The sequence below is a fragment of the Callorhinchus milii genome, unplaced genomic scaffold (assembly GCF_018977255.1).
Source record: "Callorhinchus milii isolate IMCB2004 unplaced genomic scaffold, IMCB_Cmil_1.0 Scaffold78, whole genome shotgun sequence".
Taxonomy (NCBI): domain Eukaryota; kingdom Metazoa; phylum Chordata; class Chondrichthyes; order Chimaeriformes; family Callorhinchidae; genus Callorhinchus; species Callorhinchus milii.
In genome coordinates, this window is record NW_024704819.1 from 210,431 (window position 1) to 233,095 (window position 22,665).

At 45.4% G+C, this 22,665-nt stretch overlaps 1 protein-coding gene across 1 annotated transcript; it reads right to left on the minus strand.

Moving 5' to 3' along the window:
* Positions 1–2,311: 2,311 nt before the first annotated feature.
* Positions 2,312–21,817, minus strand: LOC121851642 (NACHT, LRR and PYD domains-containing protein 3-like). The gene is made up of 7 exons (XM_042345711.1): positions 21,405–21,817; positions 17,353–17,519; positions 16,736–16,907; positions 16,500–16,565; positions 13,918–15,706; positions 8,323–8,353; positions 2,312–2,323 (listed from the first exon to the last, which is right to left on the minus strand). Exons 1-7 carry the CDS (start codon positions 21,718–21,720, stop codon positions 2,312–2,314), a joined length of 2,553 nt encoding a protein of 850 aa, XP_042201645.1. The 5' UTR covers positions 21,721–21,817.
* Between the last annotated feature and the right edge of the window lie 848 nt (positions 21,818–22,665).

Consider the following 22,665-nt stretch of genomic DNA (forward strand, 5'->3'; position numbering starts at 1 on the left):
AACACACAAACACAAATGCACAAAGACACATACACATCGCACACAAATACAAACACAGATGCACAAACTGAAACATACGCACACAGGGACGCACATAGAAACACACACGCACACCCAAACACACACAAGCACACACAAAAGCACACTCAGAATCAAACACAAATACACACAGACACGCAGACACACAAACACACTTACACACAGACAAACACATGACACAGAGAGATACAAGCATAGACACACATACACAAAGCACACAGACACACAAACACACAGACACGAAAACGCAAACAAAAAGCAAATATACACAACCAGACATACACAAACACACACTCAAATACACAAAAACGCGTACAGAAAAACACACACAGAAACACATGTACAAAGAAAGATACAGACACACGCAAACACACAAACACGCAAACACACACAAAAAACGCAAACACACACAACCAAGTACACACAAAAACACAAGTATACACAACTACACAAAACCACACACACAAAAATACACAAGCATAAACACAAACAAGCCTGCACACGCATGCGCACACACATATAAGCACACAAACGCGCACACACAACTGCACACACAAACAAACGCACACAAACATGCAGAAAAACACACACAAGTACATGCACAAACACACACACAAGCACACACGCAAATACACACAAACACAGACAAGCAGACAAAACAAACACGCATAGACAAACATACACCCACAAATAAATACACACACAGAAATGCACACATAGACGCACACTCGAATACATACACACAAACAACAACACACAAACAAACATACACAAAATAACACAGGCGCACACGCAAATACAAGCACACACGCAAACACAAACACACAATCGCACAAACACACACATAAAAACAACAAACACACACGAAACACACACAGATAAACACGCACACAGAGGAACATACAGACACACAAACACGCACATGCAATACACACACCGATAAATTCAATCACATAAGCCCCACACACAGAAACACACGCAATCACAAACAGACACAAGCATACACAAACATACGCAAACACACACAAAAATACACACGCACGCGCACACAATTACACACACATAGAAACACAGAAACAAATAAATACACATACACACAAACACACACACAAACAAACACCCAAACAAGCACACACAACCACCCACGTACATAGACAATAACACACACAAACAAACACACACAGAAGCACACAAACATTCACAAAAATACTTACAAACTCACACACACAAAATCACACACAAGCAAGCATACGCGCTCAAGCACGCACACGCAAACACTGACACAAGCACACAGAAACATATACAAAATCACACACAGACCTACACATGCGAACACACCCATGCAAACACAAACACTCACAATGGCAAACACACACACACAAAAAACACAGAAACACACACACACAGAAACGCAAACACAAACACACACACAGAAATACATAGCGAAACACATAGAAACACACAAAGGTCACTGACAAACACTCAATAAAAGACACAAACAAACACAAAAACACAGAATCCAGCACAAATACACACAAAAGTGCACACACACACAAACAAATGCACACAAACAGACATATACACACAGACAAACACACACAGAGACACACACATACTCAAAAAAAAATTCACAAAAACACACCCAGGGATACATGCACAGAAACGCACACACATACACACAAATACATACAAACACTCACAAAAGCACTCACAAAAACACACACAGGCATATATATACAGACACGCACACAAATACACACACACAAACACGCACCGACATACACAGAAATACATACACACATACACACACTCAGCCACACATACAAAAAACACACACACACAAAGACACACACAGACACGCGCACACACTGAAATACACACACATTAACACATGTTGAGAGTTTGATGTAAACGATGGTTTGTGGCCTCACACTGACACACCGATTCCTGTTACAATATTCAGCCGCACTGATCAGACAGTCACAATAAACACATTGAGATATTGGAGTCATTCAGACTCTGGAGACACAGTGCGTTACTTACCACAGTCTTTGTATTTTACACTCCGGGTTCCTCAGAGCCTCACACAGTCGCTTCACTCCACAATCTCTCAGATTATTATTATTCAGGTTCAGCTCCGTCAGTGAGTGGTTTGTGCTGAGAGCGGAGGTCAGATCCTCGGTACAATCAGCTGTCGAATTAATGTCCAACCTGGAGATCAGAAACACAGAGATATGTCAGCGATCAGAGTAAACACAGCATATATTATTACTTAGTTCACAGTCTGGAGATCAGAGACACAGAGAAATAACAGGGATCAGAGTAAACACAGTATGTATAACCCACTGTCACTCACAGTTTGTTTGATGCCGGACAGGTTGTAGGGGTGCGACACACACACACACACACACGCACACACATACACACCAGCAAACACACATAGCAGACAAACACACAGACAAAGATACACATTTACTCTCACACAAACAAACACACAAACAACCGAACACATGATCCACAGACAAATAAACAGACACGGACACACACACAGACACACACAGAAATACAAAAATACACACAGAAACACACACAGCAAAATACATACACTCTCATGCACACAAACAAACACACAAACATACACACAACAACATACAGACGCCCACACAGAGACACACATACAAAATTACACACACGCACACATGCACACAAACACACAGAAACAAACACACAAACACACGCATACACGCACAAAAAATTGCGTGAACATGTACACAAACAGATACCCAAATACACATTCAGAAACACACAAACAAACATTAACATAAAAAACTCACAAACACGCACACACGTGCGCACACAAGCAAACATAACGCACACAATCACACACACACACAAAAGCATACACACACAATAGAAACATACATAAAGACACACAGAACACATACTCAAAAACACACAAACACACATGGAAACACAAAATTTTATAAAAACATACACCTACATAAACATACGTATGCAGATACACACAAACAAACACAAAAACACACGCAAATGCAAACACACACAAACACCCCCACACAAACACACACACAAACGCAGAAACTCTCACAAACATTCACAAATACACTCACAAACTCATACACACAATCGCACACACGGAAACATATACACGCAAACACACACACAAACATAAACAAAATCACACACAAAGACACAAACATAAATACACATACACACAAACAAACACACAAACACATACATAAACATGCACACACAAATAGACACAAACCTACAAACATAAGCGCACACACAGAAACACGCATAATCATACACACAAACATACATGCGAACACACCCACGCAAACATATGCAAAACGACACAAACATACACACCACAGACACACATAAACAGCCGCACACATACACACTTACAAACACACACAAAGACACAACAATATAAACAAAATTACATTTATAGAGCGCCTTTCATGTCGGGAGGACGTCCCGAAGCACTGAATAGTCAGGGGGTGGGGTCCCAGCATGAGGAAGGGATGGGGTAGGGGTAATGGGTGAGGGAGGGGTGATGTAGCGGTGAGGCAAGTCAGAGAGGTGGGAGGGCGACAAGAGGCACAGTCGAAGAGAAGGGTCTTGAGACCGACCTTGAAGGAGTCAAGAGAGGAAGTGAGGGGAAGGGACCGTGGGATGGAGTTCCAGAGTGTGGGGCAGAGAGGCTGAAAGCCCGGACACCGATGGGAGGGCGGGTCGGGCGGAAGACATGGAGCAGCCCGGAACCCACTGGACGGAGGCCAGGTTGGTAGGGAGTCAGTAGGTCAGAGAGGGGAGGAGGGGCGAGGCCATCGATGGCCTTAAACGTGAGGACGACGATCTTGAACTCGATCCTCCGGGGTTAGGGGAGTTAATGGAGTCCGGCGAGGGTGCGATTGATGGGGTCAGGCGAGGTTGGGAGTGATGTGTTCGGGCGAGGGTGCGATTGATGGGGTCAGGCGAGGGTGGCAGTGATGTGTTCGGGCGAGGGTGGGAGTGATGAGGTCGGGCGAGGGTGTGAGTGATGGGATCTTTCCACAGTGGGTGTGATGGGGTCGGGCGAGGGTGGGAGTCATGGGTTCGGCCGAGGGTGGGAGTGATGGGGTCGGGCGAGGGAGGGAGTGATGTGGTCGGGCGAGGGTGGGAGTGATGGGGTCGGGCGAGGGTGGCAGTGATGGGGTCGGTGAACCTGGTGTGTGAAAGTACACGAGCTGCAGTATCTGGATGATCTGCAGCTTGTGAAGGGAACAGTTGGGAACACACACAGAAAAACACACACACAATCGCATACACTCACAGGGACATATACAAACACACACACACAATTGCACACACTCACAGGAACATACACAAAAACACAGAACAGCAACAATAGCAACAACAACAAGATTACATCTGTATGGCGCCTTTCACGTCGGGAGGTCGTCCCAAGGCGCTGACACACACACAACAACACACACTCACAAACGCACACACAATCACAAAGACACACATATACACAAACATACACACACCAACACACAAGCAATGGCACTCACAAAAAAAACAGAAACACACACACACAGTCACACACGCACACACACAGAAATACAGAGACACACAAACACACACACACAAAGAAATGCACACACAGACACACATACACACTCACACAAACCCTCACAGAAACACATAGACAAACATATACAGACACACGCACACATACACACAGACACGCAAACAGAAACACACAAGGCACACACGCAGACAAATTCACAAACACATGCACAGACTAACACACACACATAAAAATACACACACAGCGTAGTCACAGGTTAATGTTAAAGTGTGTTTAAGAATATAAAACAGTTGTTGCCATGGGTTAATGTTAACATGTATTTTAATATAAAATAGAAGCGCAAAGGCTGCAAACCTCAGTGACTGAAGACAGAACCCAAAACAATTTCAAGATAAGGACAGGACGTACAAGGACACAGAAAGTCTTTTCACACATACACACTGGACGGAGGGACTGATCAGGAAAGAATAAAATGTGGTTAAAGGGAGAATTGAAATATATTATGAATATAACCGTTTAAGGAGTTGTTTTTCTTTAAAAAAGATAGCTTTGTCTGGAGTTATTAAGGTGTCTTTAAACACCTGTTAGATATCTCTCGGGAACGGTAGCGGAGCAGTGCTAGACACGACCAGTGCTGTGACAGGAATCCGGTTGGTACCGTTTTGTGTCTTGTGTATTATTTTATTGTTTCATTTATTTGTGAATTTCCTGCTGTTTTGACCTGAATGTAGTGACTGAACTCAACCAATTGGTAAACTGGAATCGGATCATTGTAAAGTTGTTGGAGATAGATGCAAATGTTTCTAACAGCAGACACACACACGCAGAAACACACACACACAGACAGAGTCACACACACACTCACAGACACACACATTAATACATGTTGAGTGTTTGATGTAAACGATGGCTTGTGGCCTCACACTGTCACACCGATTCCTGTCACAATATTCAGCCGCACTGATCAGACAGTCACAATAAACGCATTGAGATATTGGAGTCATTCACACTCTGGAGACACATTATGTTACTTACCTCAAACTCTGTATTTTACACTCCGGGTTCCGCAGAGACTCACACAGTCGCTTCACTCCACAATCTCCCAGATTATTATAACTCAGGTGCAGTTCCGTCAGTGAGTGGTTTGTGCTGAGAGCGGAGGTCAGATCCTCGGTACAATCAGCTGTCAGATTGTTACTGTCCAACCTGGAGATCAGAGACACAGAGACGTAACAGGGATCAGAGTAAACACAGTGTGTGTAACCCACTGTCACTCACAGTTTGTTTGATGCCGGAAAGGATGTAGGAGTGCGCACACATAGACACACACACACACACAAACACGCACACCAGCACACACGCACACAAATACACAGACAAACACACAGGCACACAAACACACACAAAACACAGAGACACATACACCAGCACACACAAACACAGACACACATACACACTTACCCACACACGCACACATACATAAAAAGGGGGTGCAGCGTAGATTCACTAAGTTAGTTCATGGGATGAGTGGACTGAACTGTGAGGATAGGCTGAATAAAGTCAGGCTATATTCTCTGGAGTACAGAAGAATTAGGGGAGGTCTTATTGAAACATGTAAGATTCTTAAAGGGGTGATAAAGTAGACACTGAAGGATTGTTTGCCCTGGTAGGAGAATCTATAACCAGGGGTCACAGTCTGAAAATTAAGGGACAGCCTTTTAGAACAGAGTTGAGGAAACATTTCTTCACACAGAGGGCAGTGAATTTATGGAATTCAATCCCCAGAAGGCTGTAGATGGTCAGTCCATGAACATCTTGAAGGCTGAGACTGATAGATTTCTTTAAAAAATGGAGAGATTGGGGGATATGGGGATAGGGCAGGTAATTAGAGTTAGGTCTGAAGATCAGCCCTGATCTTATGGAGTGGCGAGGCACAGGCTCGAGGGGCCGAACGGCCTACTCTGCATCTAATTCTTAGGTGCTTATGTACTTAAAAACACTCACAAACTTATATAACCAAAATGGCACAAACGCAAACGCACAAACACAAAAACGCACAAGCAAACACACATAAACATGTAATAAACAAAATCACACACGAACACACACAAATATACACATACACACACAAACACGAAAACAAACACACAAACACACACACAGACATTCACGCACAAACAAACTCACAAAGGCACACACAAAAGTGCACACACAGAAACAAGGACAAACACACACACATGCGAAAAGACCCACGAAAACACATGCAAATACACACACACATCAAAACAAAAACACACCCACAAACACACATACAAAGTTAGACGCACACAATTACACACACACAGACACAAATATACAACATAAACAAAATGCCATTAACAGAGCACCATTCAATTCGGGAGGACGTCCCAAATCGCTGAACAGTCAGGTGTCGGAGCCCGAGTATGCGGGAGCGGTGGGGTAGTAGTGAGGGAAGGCAGAGAGGTGGGAGGGAGACCAAAGGCACGATGGAAGAGAAGGGTCTGAAGACCGGCCTTGAAGGAGTCAAGAGAGGAAGTGAGGGGAAGGGACCGTGGGATGGAGTTCCAGAGTGTGGGGAAGAGAGGCTGAAAGCCCGGACACCGATGGGAGGGCGGGTCGGGCGGGAGACATGGAGCAGCCCAGAGCCCGCTGGACGGAGGGAGCGGGCAGGTTGGTAGGGAGTCAGCAGGTCAGAGAGGGAAGGGGGGGGCAAGGACATGGATAAGGAGGGGCAAGGACATGGATGAGGTGAGGACAATGATCTTGAACTAGATCCTCAGTGAGATGGGGAGCCACTGGGGTCTGGCAAGGTTGGGACTGATGGGGTCGGGCGAGGATGGGGAGTGATGGGGTCGAGTGAGGGTGACAATAATTGTCATGGGTTTATGTTAATGTGTGGTTTAAGAATATAAAATAGAAGTGCAAAAGCTGCAAAACTCAGTGACTGAAGGCAGAACTCAAAACAATTTCAATATAAGGTCAGGACATACAAGGACACAGAAAGTCTGTTCACACTTACACACTGGAGGAAGGGACTGATCAGGAGAGAATAAAATGTGGTTAAAGGAGAATTGAAACATATTATGGATATAACCGTAGAAGGAGCTCTTTTTCTTAAAAAANCACAGCTTTGGCTGGAGTTATTAAGGTGCCTTTAAACAAAGTTGTGTTAGATATCTCTCGGGAAGGGTAGCGGAGCAGTGCGAGAGACGAACAGGGCCGTGACAGGAGTCCGGTCGGTACTGTTTTGTGTCTTTTGTACTATTTTATTATTTCCTTTATTTCTGTATTTCCTGCTGTTTTGACCTCTATAAAGGCACTTAACACAACCAATTGGTGAACTGGAATCGGATCATTGTAAAATAGTTAGAGATAGTTGCAAATATTTCTGATAACAGTCACACACACACAGAGACACAGAGACACATACATACACACGCCACACATTAATACATGTTGAGAGTTTGATGTAAACGATGGCTTGTGACCTCACACTGTCACACCGATTCCTGTCACAATATTCAACCGCAGTGATCAGACAGTCACAATAAACACATTGAGATATTGGAGTCATTCAGACTCTGGAAACACTGCGTTACTTACCACAGACTCTGTATTTTACACTGCGGGTTCCTCAGAGCCTCACACAGTCGCTTCACTCCACAATCTCCCAGATTATTGCCCCACAGCCTGGACACAGGGACACAAACACAGGTAATATAGTGTAACAACACAATACACATTTACATGTATATACAGGAGCCTTTCACGTGGGGAGCAAGTCCCAAGGCGCTGGGACCAGGGTCAGAGACTCACGCACATCTGCACACACACATCACAGACTCCCTCTCTATGTATTTCTGATTTTCTCTCTCTGTCTCTCCCACAAAACAGTCATACGTTTGATAATATATTCTATTTGACCATATCTCTCTCTCTCTCTCTTTCTCCTTCTATCTCTTTCACTTTGTCTCTCTCTCTCTGAGGTTCTTTCTCTGCCTCTCCCACAAAACACAGTTACATTATAACATTATAAAACATTATAACACACATTATAACATATTTCTCTCACAGTCTCTCTATTTCTATCAGTCTCTCTCAAAATCATTCACTCTCTCTCTCACTCCCTCCCTCACTGTCTCAGCCTCTATCTCTCAGGCTCTGTGAGCTGTCCCCCAGTCTCTCTCTCACTCTGTGTCTCGGAGTCGCTTTCTCTCTCAATCTCTCTCTTTCTCTCAGTCTATCTCACAATCTCTCTCATCTTTCTCAGTCTATCTCTCGGGCTCTCTGTGGCTGTCCCACAGTCTCTCTCTCCCGCAGTTTCTCCCAATCTCTCTCTCTCTGTCACTGTGTATCTGTTCCCCCACAAAACCCACCATCGCAACAGTTGAAAATATTTTTTCTCTTAGTCTCTCTCTCTCTCTCCCCCCTCTTTCTCTATTGATTTGTGTCTATCAGCATCTGTTTCTGTTTCGCTATAATGTTTTCTCTCTATCGCTCTCTGTGTCACTCAGTCAATCTCTTTCGGTCAATATCTCTGTTCTCTGTCTCTCTGTCTCACTTACTAAACATACAGTCACTGCATATTATTATATATTCTCTCTCCATTTCAGTCTCTCTCTCTCTCCCTCTCTCTCTCTCTATCAGTCGCGCTCTCTCTCTCTCTCTCTCGCTCTCTCTCTCTCTCTCTCTCTCAGTCTCTCTCTCTATCTAACTCAATCTCTCTCTCTCTTCCACTGTCTGTCTGTCTGTATGTATGTCTGTCTGTCTGTCTGTCTGTCAGTGTCTCTCTCTCTGAGTCTCTCTCTCTCTCAGTCTCTCTCTCTCTCTCTCTCTCTTTCTCTCTCTCTCTCAGTCTCTCTCTGTCTATCTAACTCAGTCGCTCTGAGATTTCTTCTCTGTCTCTCCCACAAAATACAGTCGCTACACTTCATAAGATATTTTGTTTCACAGTCACTTTCATACCCTCTCTCAGTCTCCCTCTGAGTCCCTCTCTCTCTCTGGCTCTCTCTCTAACGCATTCTCTCTATCTGTGTCACTCTTTCTCTCAGTCTCTCTCTCAGCCTATTTCTATGTCTCGCACAGAACAAAGTCACTACACTTTATAATGTATTCACCCTCTCTCTCTCTCTCTCTCTCTCTCTCTCTCTCTCTCTCTCTCTCTCTCAGTCTCTCTCAGTCTCTTTCCCTGTCTCTCACTGTCTTTCTCTCACTTAGCCTCTTTCTCAGTCTCTTTCTGTCTCTGTCTCTCTTTGTGACCCTCTTACATTCTCAGTCCCCGTCTATCTCACAGTCATACTCAGATTTTCCCGTTGTGTCTCCCCCAAACAGTCACTGCACGTTATAATATTGTTTTTGCCTCAGTCTCTCTCACTGTATCTCTCTCTGTGTCTCTCACAAAACACACAGTACAACACGTTATATTTCCTCTCACATTCTATCTCTGTCTTTCTCTCAGCCCCTCTCTCTCTCTCAGTCTCTCTCAGCCTCTTTTTGTCTCAGTCTCTCTCTCAGTCTGTCTCAGGCTCTCTCTCTCTCAGTCTTTCCCACAGAACAAACAGACATTACACTTTATAATACATTTCCTCTCACAGTCTTTCTCAGTCACTCTCTCACAGTCATTTTCTCTATCTCAGTCTATTTCTCTCTTTCTCTTTGGCTTTCACTTTCTCTCCCTCTCTCTCGCTCAGTATGTCCATTTGTAGCTCTCTCTCGCTCTGTCTCTCACAGTCTCTCTTTCTCAACAACAACAACAAGATTCCATTTATAAAGCGCCTTTCACGTCAGGAGGACGTCCCAAGGCGCTGCACAGTTGGGTCATGACCCGAGCAGGGGGGAAATGGTCAGGGTGAGGGGAGGGAAGGAGCGAGGAGGGGGGAAATGGTCAGGGTGAGGGGAGGGAAGGGAGGGAGCGAGGAGGGGGAAGAGAGTCGAGAGGGGAGCTGAAGGCTTTTCTCTCACGCAGACGCTCTCTCTGTCACTCTCAGTCTCTCTATCTGACTCTCTCTCTCTCTCTGTAACTCTATCTGTCAGTCTCTGTCTCTCTGCCTCTCTCTCTCACTCTCTCTCAGTCTCGCTCTCTCAGTCTCTGTCTCACCCACAAAACACACAGTCATTAAAATACACATTTTTTTCTCTTTCACAGTCTCTCTCTCTCCCATTCAATCTCGCTCTGACTCTAACTCCGTCTTTCTCTTATTCAGTCTCCCCCTCTGTCACTCCCAAAATATCTCGCTTTGTCTCTCCCAGAAAACAGTCACTACATGTTATATTTCCTTTCACAGTCTCTCTCTCTCTTTCTCTATCCATCTAATTCTGTCTCTCTCTCAGTCTCTCTATCAGTCTCTTTCTCTCAGTCTCTCTATCAGCCTTTCACTCCCAGTCTCACTCTCTCTTTCTCTTACAGTGTCTTTTAGTCTCTTTCTCTCCCCGTCTCTCTTTCTGTCTTTTCCGCAAAACACACATCACTACATTTTGCAATGTATTTTCTGGACAGTTTCTCTCAGTCTCTCTCTCTTTCTGTCTATCTCTCCCAATGTTGTTCTCCTTCGCGTCGTCACTGTCTCAGTCTTTCTTTCTCTCTGTGGCTTTCTCTTTCTCTCTCAGTTTCTCTCTCATTATCTATCTTTCTCTCCCAGTCTCTCTCTGCCAGTCTCACTCTCTCACGCTCACTCTCTCTCTGTGTCCCTTGCTCTATCTTTCTCTCACTCAGTCTCTCTCTCATTCTCTCTCTAATGCTCTCTCCCTGTGTCTCTCATTCTCCCTCTCACACTGCCTCGCTATCTATCTCTCAATATCTTTTTCTGCCTCTATTTCTCTCTCTCTGTCTCTCTCTCTCTCTCTCTCTGTCTATCTGTCTGTCTCTCTGTCATTCTATTGCTCTCTCTTTCTTTCTCTATCTCACTCTCTTTCAGTCTCTCTCCCTGTCTATCTCTGTCAATTTATCTCTCTCCCTGTGTCAATATCTCTCTCTCTCTCCATCTCTCAGTCTCTCTCTCCAACTGTCACTGTCTTTCTCTTATTCAGTCTCTCTCTCAATCTGTCTCAGTATCTCTCGCATTCTCTCGCTGAATCTCTCCCACAAAACACACTGTCGCTACAAGTTTCATTTCCTCTCACAGTCTCTCTCCCTTTCTCTCAGTTTGTTTATCTCTTCGTCTCGCCATCAGTCTCTTTCTCTCTCAGTCTTTCTCTTTCTGTCTTTCTCTCTCTGTCTTTCTCACTGTCTTTCCCACAAAACACGCAGTCAATACAGTTTGTAATATATTTTGTCCGCAGTCTCTCTCTCTCTGGGTATATCTCTCCCAGTCTCTTTCTCTCTCTCTCTCACAGTCACTCCCTCTCAGTCTTTCTCTCTCTTTTTCTCCGTCCATCTCTTTCTTTCTGTCCTTCGCTTTCTCTTTCTCTCTCACAGTTTCTCTCTCTCTCAGTGTCCGTTTCTATCTCATACTCTCTCACAGTCTCTCTCTCGCAGTGCCTCTCCCTCTCTGTCTGAGTCTCTCTCTCTCGGTATCTCGCTCTAACTTTCTCTCACTCAGTCGTTCTCTTATTCTCTTTCTCTCGATCTCTCTCTCCCAGTGCTTCTCTGTTTCTCTCTTTCGGTATCTCTTTCTGCCAAACTCTCTCTGTGTCAGTCTATTTCTGACAGTCGTTTTCTCCCTCTCTCCGTCTCTTTCTCTCTCGCAGTCACTCTCTCTCTCAGTCTCTCATGCATTCAGAGACTGAGAGAGTGAAAAACAAATGTGTAGTGAATGTGCGTTTTGTGTGAGAGACAGAGAGAGAGTGATTGAGAATTAGAGAGACTGGAAGAGAGAGAATAGCTGCAAAAGAAAGAAACTGAGACAGAGTTAGTGAAGAGAGAGACTGAGAGGGAGAATATATTATTAATTGTGGTGCCTGTGTTTTGTGGAGGAGACAGAGAGATTGATAGAGAAACAGTCAGTAACTCAGAGAGAAAGACTCAGAGAGACTCTGTGTGTGATAGAGAGACACACAGGGAACAAATATATTAACAAGTACTGTGGGAAAGAGTGAGAGTGAGAGACCCAACGGAGGAGGCAGTGAGAGAGTGAGATGGAGTGATAGACTTTGAGTGAAAGCAAGTGACAGAAAGAGAGATTGACAGAGAATGAGAGAGAGACTATGAGAACGAATGACAGCTTAAGAGAGGAAGACAGTGAGAGATAGATATGCAGTGTGTTTTGTGGGAGAGATACAGAGACTGAGAGAGAGAAAGAAGTGGAGAGACTGGGCGAGAATAGATATGTGTGTGTAGCATGTGTGTTTAGTGGGAGTGACAGAGAAACACAACCGTTTGTGGGGACAAAGTGTAGTTGGTGTGAGAGACAGGATCGGATAATAATAATCACAATGATAATAATGATACGTCTTGCTTCTGCCAGCCCGGCGTGTAATCTTCAGGATCAGGCCATGGGTTATGTTTCTATTCTCTCATTCTCCACAGTCTGTGAGCTCCAGATCTGGGAAACGGAATCCCTGTGACCAGGAGATCTCAGGAGCTGGAAATGGAGTCTCTTCACCAGGGCCAGGGGAGCCTATACCTGTCAGACTGATATCAGGCTGAGGGAGATGTGTTTGGGGTGAATTATTTTGTACCAGTGTTATAACATTGTACTGGAGAGAGGGTGTGGCTGCCACTGGATAAATGGGATGGCCAAGCCAGCGAAGGTCCGTTCGCCCTGGAATACAGCACTGGGGGAGGTGCTACTGCCGGGAAAAGAGGACACAGGAAGCCTCCGGCCTAACCACACGGTACAAGATAGTGAGTCCTGGGGATTCTGGGGGAAGCTCAGAGGGTTAGAGTTTGGAAGGGTGTCTGTGTGTCAGAGACTTTGTGGTCAGGAAAACCATCTCCTTTATGAATAACCAGGAACCACCGAATGGCATCTCTGCTCTGTCTGACCTGGGATCAAGTTACAATACAATCAATAAAGTGACTATTCCAGTCGGGAATCAGGAACGAATCCCAATGACATCAGTAATCTGGGAATTTCACCACAGGGCTCAGGGTGTGGAGCAGTCAGGTGTGTAGTGAATGTCAGCCGTTCACCTCCAAATCACCCAGCGCAGGATTGTGGTGTGTGAAGGGCATCACAATGTCTCCCACTGTTCCCACCTGCTGTGTGACACCATTCTCCCATTGATCAGCTGGTGCTTAATGTCAGTAGAATCCTGGAGTATGAGTTTGATATAAAAATAATAAGAATAAGGTTTACAAAATAGAGTTAACTTACTGCAATGTCTGACACTTGTGCAGAGCAGGAACCAGACGCTGGAGACCCTCACCCTGAATGTAGCAGCTCCTCAGATCCAGTTGATTTATTGTGTCACAAAGTCCAATGGCCTGAGACACCACAACACAGTCTATCGGTGTCAGTCTCAATGCTTTCGCTGAAGAGAAGTCACCAAATGTCAGTGTGTGTACGGAGCCCAGTGTGAGCTGTGCCAGGGCTTGATTCTGAGACTCAAACAGGTAGTGGAGTGTGTTCAGCAGCTTCCTTTTCCCAGTGACGGTGTCTGTGGCTCTGATCTGAGTTTTAACCTTCTCCTTCAGCCAATCGATCACCGCACAGGTTGTCTGATGAACAAATGGCCCCAGAAACTCCTCCAGTGGCTGAGCTGCCCGTGGGGAGGAGAGACCCGCAACAAAGCGCAGGAATATCTCAAACCGGCCGTCGTCTTTACTGTGAGCTTGATGGAAGCAATCCTGAATACTTTCTGGATTCGGAGTCAGCAACTGAGCGAGTGCGGCTACAAACTCCTGGATGGTGAGGTGCGGAAATGTGTAGACCACGCTGTGCTCTGAAAACTCTCTCTCCACAAGTTCAACGAGAAAGCCAGAGAGGAACTGGGAAGGCTGGAAGTTATATTGGATCAGATCTTGATCACTGAAGACAATGTTTCCCTGGGAGACTCCAGCGAAGGCCATCTCACCAATCTTCAGCATCACATCACGGGGGCTTTCCATCTTGACACTGTGATGTGTTAGAATGTTATAAATATAATAGGAGAAGAGTTGTGTGATAGTCTTGGGAACTCGCTGTTTGTTGCTGTGTTTCCGTGTAAAGAAGGGACCCAGAGACAGAGCGAGGATCCAGCAGTAGGACGGGTTGTAGCACATGGTGAGCAGGAGCTCGTTCTCCTCCACGTGGCTGTAAACAGCAGCCGCCACCTCCTGATCTTCAAAAAACTTGTGAAAATATTCCCTTCTCTCTTCCCCCACAAATCCCAGGATTTCAGCCCAGACACTGACCTGAGCCTTTGCCAGTAAATGTAATGCAGTGGGGCGGCTGGTCACCAGCACTGAGCAGCCTGGCAGCAGCTTTTTCTGTATTAAACTGTACACAATGTCAGACAGTTTACAGCGGAATTCAGGATCTGTGCACCTGCGCTGAGGCTCTGTGTCTCTCCGACTGTCAGCGAAATCAATCCTTGTCCTGAATTCATCCAAACCATCAAATATAAAGAGCAATGTCTCTGGGTGTTTCCACAGCTCATCCAGAACACCCCTGACGTAAGGATACTGCTCCACGATCAGGCGGTTCAGCGTTGTTCGGTCGTGAAGTCTATTTAGGTCTCGGAATTGAAAAACAAATACAAAGTGGAAGTGAGGATAGATTTTGCCTGTGGCCCAGTCATGGACAATCTTTTGCACCATGGTTGTTTTTCCAATCCCAGCCACTCCACTGACTACTGCAGACGTCCCTGTAGGAGGGTCAGATCCGCTTCCCTGAGAAGAAGGTAAATTATTTATTTTTGAGAAGCTGCTGTGGAACAGTTTATCAGTTCGGATTTTTTCCAGCTCTCCCCGGAGTTGCTTCTGTCTCCACTCCTCGTGGTCTCTGCCTCTCGCCAGCAGCTCATGTTCTACCAGTTTCCAGTGGCGGAGATCAGAAATGATTGTTAACTCCGTGTAGCGATCAACCAACTGAAACGTCCTCACCTTCTCCTTTATCAGGATGGTCTTCACTTCCAGTTTCTCACATTGTTTCTGTAACGTCTCCTTGTGCAGTCGCTGAATCGCTTCATGTTGAATATTAAATAATAAAGTAAATAGAAGGATTATTGAGCATTGTTAAACAATAATACTTCGATTCAATGCAAGGCCTTTCAAGGCAGGAGGACTGTCCAATGCGCAGCACTAGCTTAACCCTAGTGTGTAGTGTCTGTCTTTCGCTGGCAAACACAGCGGCTAATTTGTGCAAAGCGATGTCCCACAGCCGCTGTTAAGTGAGTCACCACATTTATTTATGAGATTTTGGCCGGGAAACCGGAAGTGACAAACTCCCTTCTCGTTTCAAATGGTATCTTGGTGTTTTCAAAGTCCATCTGAAAAGGGAGACACGACCTCGGTTTGGTATCCCAATGGTGACATCTGCCTCAATGCAGCACATCCCAGAAATAAACTGGAGTGTCAACTAGTCCTGTTGATGTGAACTTGAACAACCTCTGACTCCGAGACAAAAGGATCACCAACTGAGCCAGGCAAACAAGGGTTAAACAATCTGAATTGCATTCAAACCATGGAGATTTTCAGGCCATTATATGACGGCTTGTGAGACGTTATCTCTGATTTATTGTGAGAAAAATCATACCAAAGCAATATTTGCTGAAATAATCTAAGAATCCAATAAGGATCATTCCCCTCCCTCTTCATCTTCAATCCTCCCCTCTCCCCTCCTCTCCCTCTGTGTCTGCCTACTACCCTCTCTCCTCCTCATTTGAGTTTTCTGGAAATCACCAAGTAAATGGAAAAGTGTTCAACTGTTTATTTCGGAAGTGATTGACTGGCTTGAATCTTGTCATTGTCTCATACCTATCATATCACTGGAGACGTCTGGTACACCTCGGTCGATGGTCACCTCATTCACTAGACTGGCACCTGTTTGAATAGAATTAATATTACTAGCTTGAATGAACTTTGTCTCAATACTATTTGAGTAAAATCTGTAACTCGCCACAGAATGGAGACACTGCGTACCATCACACATTCATAGAATGTTACAGCACAGAAGGAGGCCATTCGGCCCATGGTAATATGTATAATACTACCTTGTTCCTGTATTTCAGTCATGATTTTGTTCAGTTTGTACAAAGTTGGCCTCATTTTCACAAAGGATTCCCACATCACTATCCTGGCCTGGGAACCTTTCCCCATCACCAGGTTCAGAAGAAGTTTCGAGCTTTGTCTCTTCCGCCCACTGTGTGTGAGCTCAGTGAGTTTCTGCAGAGAGTGACCATTAATGTATTGAAGATGGAGTGAAACATGAACAGTGACAGTGATCAGCAATACCCAGACCAATTGATGGCTTGGCTGGATTTGCTATCTCTTCCCTCCACAAACTGCTTTCCTCTGTGATTATGCCTTTGATCATTTTCCCTCCCCTTCCCTTCCCAAATCCAGCTCGGGCTCTAACTTTCAACTGTCAGTGCCTTGAGACTGCCTCGCCACGAGAACGGTGCTTTATAAACAGACACCTATTACATTGTGCAGTACTGCTCCACTACAAACATAGATTACATGGCCTGCGTTATAACATAACTGGCTGGTTAAGTGTTGATTGCCATTCTGTTGATTTCCTGATAACAGCAGCACATGAGCCGTGCAGACAGGCATAGACTTGCTGAGCTTTTAACAAATGAAAGGGAAACCTCTGACTCAAACCTACTTTGTGCTCCTGGGGGCTGAAGCATTCCTTCTGTGTCAGCCTTGAGCTGATGTCCTCCACGCCTTCCTCAATGGCCTGTTCCAATCTGTCCCGATAGAACTTTGTCAGTCTGTACAGCTGGTACCCGTTGTACAGGGCCAGGGTCTCGGTGAATAAGGTGTTTGTGCCTATTAGTAACCAGTAAAAACATTAGTCAGACATGATTTTACTTGTATTCTCTAAAAAATATATTTCAGGAAATATTACCATGTATTGTTGCAAAAAATCTGAATAAACCAACATCCATTGGCCTAAAATACAATTTGGAAGCTCACATGAGAGAGAACTGCCAGCCTGGCTCAGTTGGTATCATTCCCGTTGCGGAGAAGGTTGTTTTGTTCTGGTTCTTTCGCCTATTATCTTAAGTATTTGTCCCTCATTCACGGACCCTCCAGAGAAACAGTTATAGCCTCTCTACTCTCAAAATCCCTCATGATTTTCGACACGTGTATTTAATCTATTAAGATAAACCTATCAGAGCGTTTTGAGGGTTGAAGCCACACGGCGGGAAATGGAACTCCTATCCTCTCACTGCAAAGCAGTTCACTGCTGGGGTATCCTGCACTGCTGAGCTGCCAACTTCAGACTGGGCACTAAACCAAGGTCCCATTTGTTCTTGCTCTGCTGTTGGTTAAAACAAAGGAGTCGCTCCCGGTATTCTGGATAAATAAACACCAAACAAAATTGGTCTCTCACACCATCGCTATTTGAGGGAAATTGTTGTTTGTATATTGTCGCATTCTCCCACAAGACTCACAGTCACATTCGCTTTGTGTTGTCTTCCTGATTATGGAATGATTTTTATTACGTGATATGCAGCTAAATCAAATCAAGGACAACTAGTATTATTTTTATTGTGCATATTATGTTTATACGAATGCCACATAGAACATTCCTTTTGTCTGGAATAGAGTGATGTTCAGTGTTATGGCTTGCAGATTGCCAACTACTATGTCTACAACAACAACTTGGATTTATATAGTGCTCTCCAGAGCGTCTCAGAGCTTCACAGTAACGGATCTTGGGACCAAGCAGTGGTGTGTGTGTGGGGGTGGGGGTGGGAGTGCAAGGTGACCAATGGCGCGATCGAAAAAAATGTTTTCAGCAGAGACCTGAAAATAGGAAGAGTGGGGTCGAGCCGAAGGGAGTGAGGAGGGAGTTCCAGAGCTCCTCGGCGGTGTTGGCTGGTGGCAGATGATTCGGGGGACAAGGAGGAGGCCAGATCTGGTGGAGCGAAGGCAACGGGCACTGTTGTGATGAGAGAGGAGGTAAGAGAGGTCGGGTGGTGCAGAGCAGTGCGGGGATTTGAAGTCAAGTTGAGGATCTTCAAGTCGATCCTCTCTGGGACAGGCAGCTATGCAGTCTGGCCAGGACTGGGGGATCGGGGAGCGGAGTTTGGTGCGGGTGAGAGTTCTGAATAATCTGGATTTCACGAATGGATCGGAGGCCGGTGAGGAGGGCGTTAGAATAGCCCAGACGAGAGGTGACAATGGCATGAACCAGGGTTTCAGCTGCTTTTGTGGTGAGATATTGGCGGAGACGGGCGATGCGTCGGAAGTGGAAGAAAGCGGTGCTGGTGAGGGACCGGATTTGGGAGAGGAAGGATATTTGTTGGTCGAACGTGACGCCTTGGTTACGAATGGGTTCGGAAAGTTTTAGGGTCGGTCGGGTTTGTGGAGGAGGTGAGAACCGTGAAACTTCAATCGTTGACGGGAGCCAAATAATATGGTTTCTGTCTTGTCAACTTTCAGCTGAAGGAAATTCACGCTCATCCAGCCCCTGAGATCCGACAGTCAGGTGACAGAACATCAGGGGATTGGGGGTCGAAGAGAGAGCAGGAAAAATAGTTGGGAGTTGTCCCCGTACATGTGGGAATGTACCCCATATCTCCGGATGACATCTCCAAGAGAGAGCATGTAGATCAGTAAGAGGAGGAGGCCAAGGATGGATTCTTGGGGTACTCTCAGGTGACCGGTTGAGAGCGGGAGGAGAAGCCGTGAGTGCAGATGTACTGCTGGCAGTTTGTGAGGTTGGACTCGAATCAGGCGAGTGCGGTCCCATTGAGATGGATGAGGGAGGAAAGGCGATGGAGGACGATGGCATGATCGAACAGTGTCGAACGCAGCGCAGAGGTCCAGGACGATAAGCAGGCAGAGGGAGCTCTGGTCACATATAGAGAGGATGTCGTTTGTTATTTTCATAAGTGCAGTCACTGCACTGTGGGCATAAACCGGATTGGAGGTGTTCGTAGAGGAAGTGGGAGGAGAGGTGTGCGCGCAGTTGTTTGGCAACAATGCGCTCTATGACTTTTGCGAGGAAGGGAAGTTTAGAAATAGGGCAGTAATGGCTGGGGTTTGAGAGATCTTGCGAAGGTTTTTTTTAGGAAGGGTGTGATGGCAGCAGTTTTGAGGTGGGCAGGGTCTGGTCCGTAGGGAGGGGCTGGTTGATGATGTCAGCCAATAGTGGCCAGATGAAGAGGAGCTGAGTGACCAGCAAGTTGGTCTGGAGGGGGTCGAGGCAGCAGGTGGTGCGTTTCATGGAGGTGATGGTAGGTGAGAAGGAGGAGGGAGAGATGGGGACGGAGGAATGTAGGATGGGCTCGAGGTAGTAGCTGCTGATGGGGGTGAGGAGGGCAGAGAGGGTTGGTTGTGGGCGACAAGAAGCAGGTGGATGAGGCTGCCTGTCGGATATTACATATTTTAGATGAAAAGGTGTCTATGTGGTATCGAGCGTGTATGTTGTGTCTCACTGCTGTAGTTTAACAAAAAGCCACACAACTAAAACTATTCACTGAACCTAATGTCTGTCCATAGTTTATCTCGCTGGGACCACTCAATGACAACTCCCTTCACGCCCCTACCTTCAACCAGCGGCAAGGTTGAAGGAGAGACTTAGAGAGCTTTGTGGCGTAGTGGCTGAAGGGACGACCACCGATAGTGGAGCGGAGGGGGCGAGGGCCAAACAGGAGGCCGTAGCAGGCCAGGCTGAGACAGCGGGTGGACGACTGGGGGTTGAGTATGTCGGTGAAATAGATGTCGGCATTTGAAAATGTGAGAAAGGAACATGAAGTCGATCCGTTCTGAAATTGTGTGCCAGTGCAGCCTGGCAAGGACTGCTGTGGTGACACTCCAGAGCTTTGTGTTGGTTAGTATCTGGATGGCGGAGTTAATTGAATATTGTTTATGGTGGATCTTGGGCATTTGGAATGTCCAGCTGGGAGGTGGCAAAGGCGCGGATGAGGTGGCTGCTGTAGGTATGAGTTTTGGACAGAAGCGGGCAAAGTAACAGAGATAGAAAAAAACAATTCTGGTCAGGGAACGGATGTGGGGGAGACAGGAAAGCTGTGGATCTAACCTGACTCCTAGGTTATGCACGGTTTCTTGCGTTTGTGCGAGATCCTGGGGAAGTTCAGGGGTTTGGACCCACAGGAACGAAGAGGGTGGCGGGAGCTTAATAGTGTGGCTTCTGTCTTGCAGGCGTTCAGCTGCAGGAAGTTTTTGTACATCCAGACCTTGTTGTCTGTCAGACAAACTGACAGGACATTAGTGGACTGGGAGACGTAAATGGAGGAGAAGCAGGAGGCGGAGAATTAGATTTCAGTGTCATCCGCGTACATGTAGGCTGTATCCACTCTTCCATAAGGGCGGTGGTTTACAGCGATAACAGGAGCTGATTTGGAATAATCCATTCCCCCATGACTAGTCTTTCACTGCAAGACTTGCCCATGTGCCAGGCTGGTTGGTCTGTCACTGCACAACCTGTCCATGTGCCACGCTGGCTGGTTTGTCATCACCTGGGATTTGGTTCATGAACCGTCACACAAGTCCCAGATATTCAATTAAACAAACTGGGAGTTTGCTCAATCAAAATAGACATTGACAGATTTCTCATTTCCAAGGCTGGTGAGATAAAAGTATTTATTTGTGTGTAAAAGCAGTTAATAAACTATTTAACTTTGTTCGTTATCGTCTCTTTAAGACTTTCTTCAAAGTCAGATAAAGAGAAAACCTTGCCTGCTGGTGTGTTTCCGGGTGTCTGATCCACACCGCAGATCATCGCATCGCCCTCTGCATTGGCAATCGGCTCAATTTCCACGGATGCTGTCTCATTCGACCCACCCAACGTGGTGGAACACTGGTTGGGATTTGCAAACGTATCACAATGTGTTTGGGTAACTGCAGATGTACTCGCTGTTTCATTCCCGCCAGATGTGGATGTGCTTGGTTGTGGTGATGGTGACCATTTCATTGATTCATCAGGTTTTTCGTGTCTCGGTGTTTCAGAGATTTGTTCCCCCTTTCCCAACAATCTTCCAACAAGGCGTTTCATTGCTGCAAAGTGCAGCCAAGCTGTTGTTGAGTTTAGCGACAGGAGTTGAGCCTTATTTATGTTTACAGTAGAACACGTATAAGAAGACGTGATCTGTCAGAAAATAAGATAAGGTTATTATATCAATGACTCCTTGTTTCTCACATTTGACATTTATCGTGCAAATGAAATCAATCGTGAGTCACGGTAACAATGAGGATTTAAGCATATTCAGATTTCGTACTAAAATAGCATAATATAATAACTTTTCTTGCATTTGTTTTCTTTCAAATGAGGAGGATGTCTCAAAACACTTCCCCATTAGTGTGAATTGTAGTGAGTTTGTATTTCGAAGGTGAATGCATCAGCCAATTTCATAGAATCATAGAATTATACAGCAGAGAAGGAGGCCATTCTGGCCATCGTGTCTGTTTGGCTCCTTGAAAAGCGCTATCGAAATCAATCCCATTCCTTCGATCTCTCTCCCCTTAGATCTGCAAACTTGTCCTCCACAAGTAATTACCTACTTCTCTCATAAAAGTTATTAGCGAATCGGCTTGCACCACCCTTTCAAGCAATGCATTCAGGATCCTTACAATTCGTTGTGTGAAAGAAATACCACTCCCCTCCCCTCTGTTTATTTTAAACTATTTTTAATCAATGTACTCAGGTTATCGACAGTAGTAATAGATTCCCTTTGCTCAACCTATTAAATTCGCCTTTAAATTTGAAAACTTCTATTAATTCTCCTCTTAATCTTATCAGCTCCAAGGAGCAAAATCGGAGCGTATCTAACCTTCCTGGTAACTGAATACCCTCTTTAGTGGTTCTATCCCAGAAAATCTCCTTTGCACCCTCTCCAATACCTGCTGAAAGTGTGTGGCCCAGAACTCAACAGAGTGTGCAGCTGAGGCCTCACCAGTGTTTTATAAAAGTTCATTATAACTTCAACTACAACAACAACAA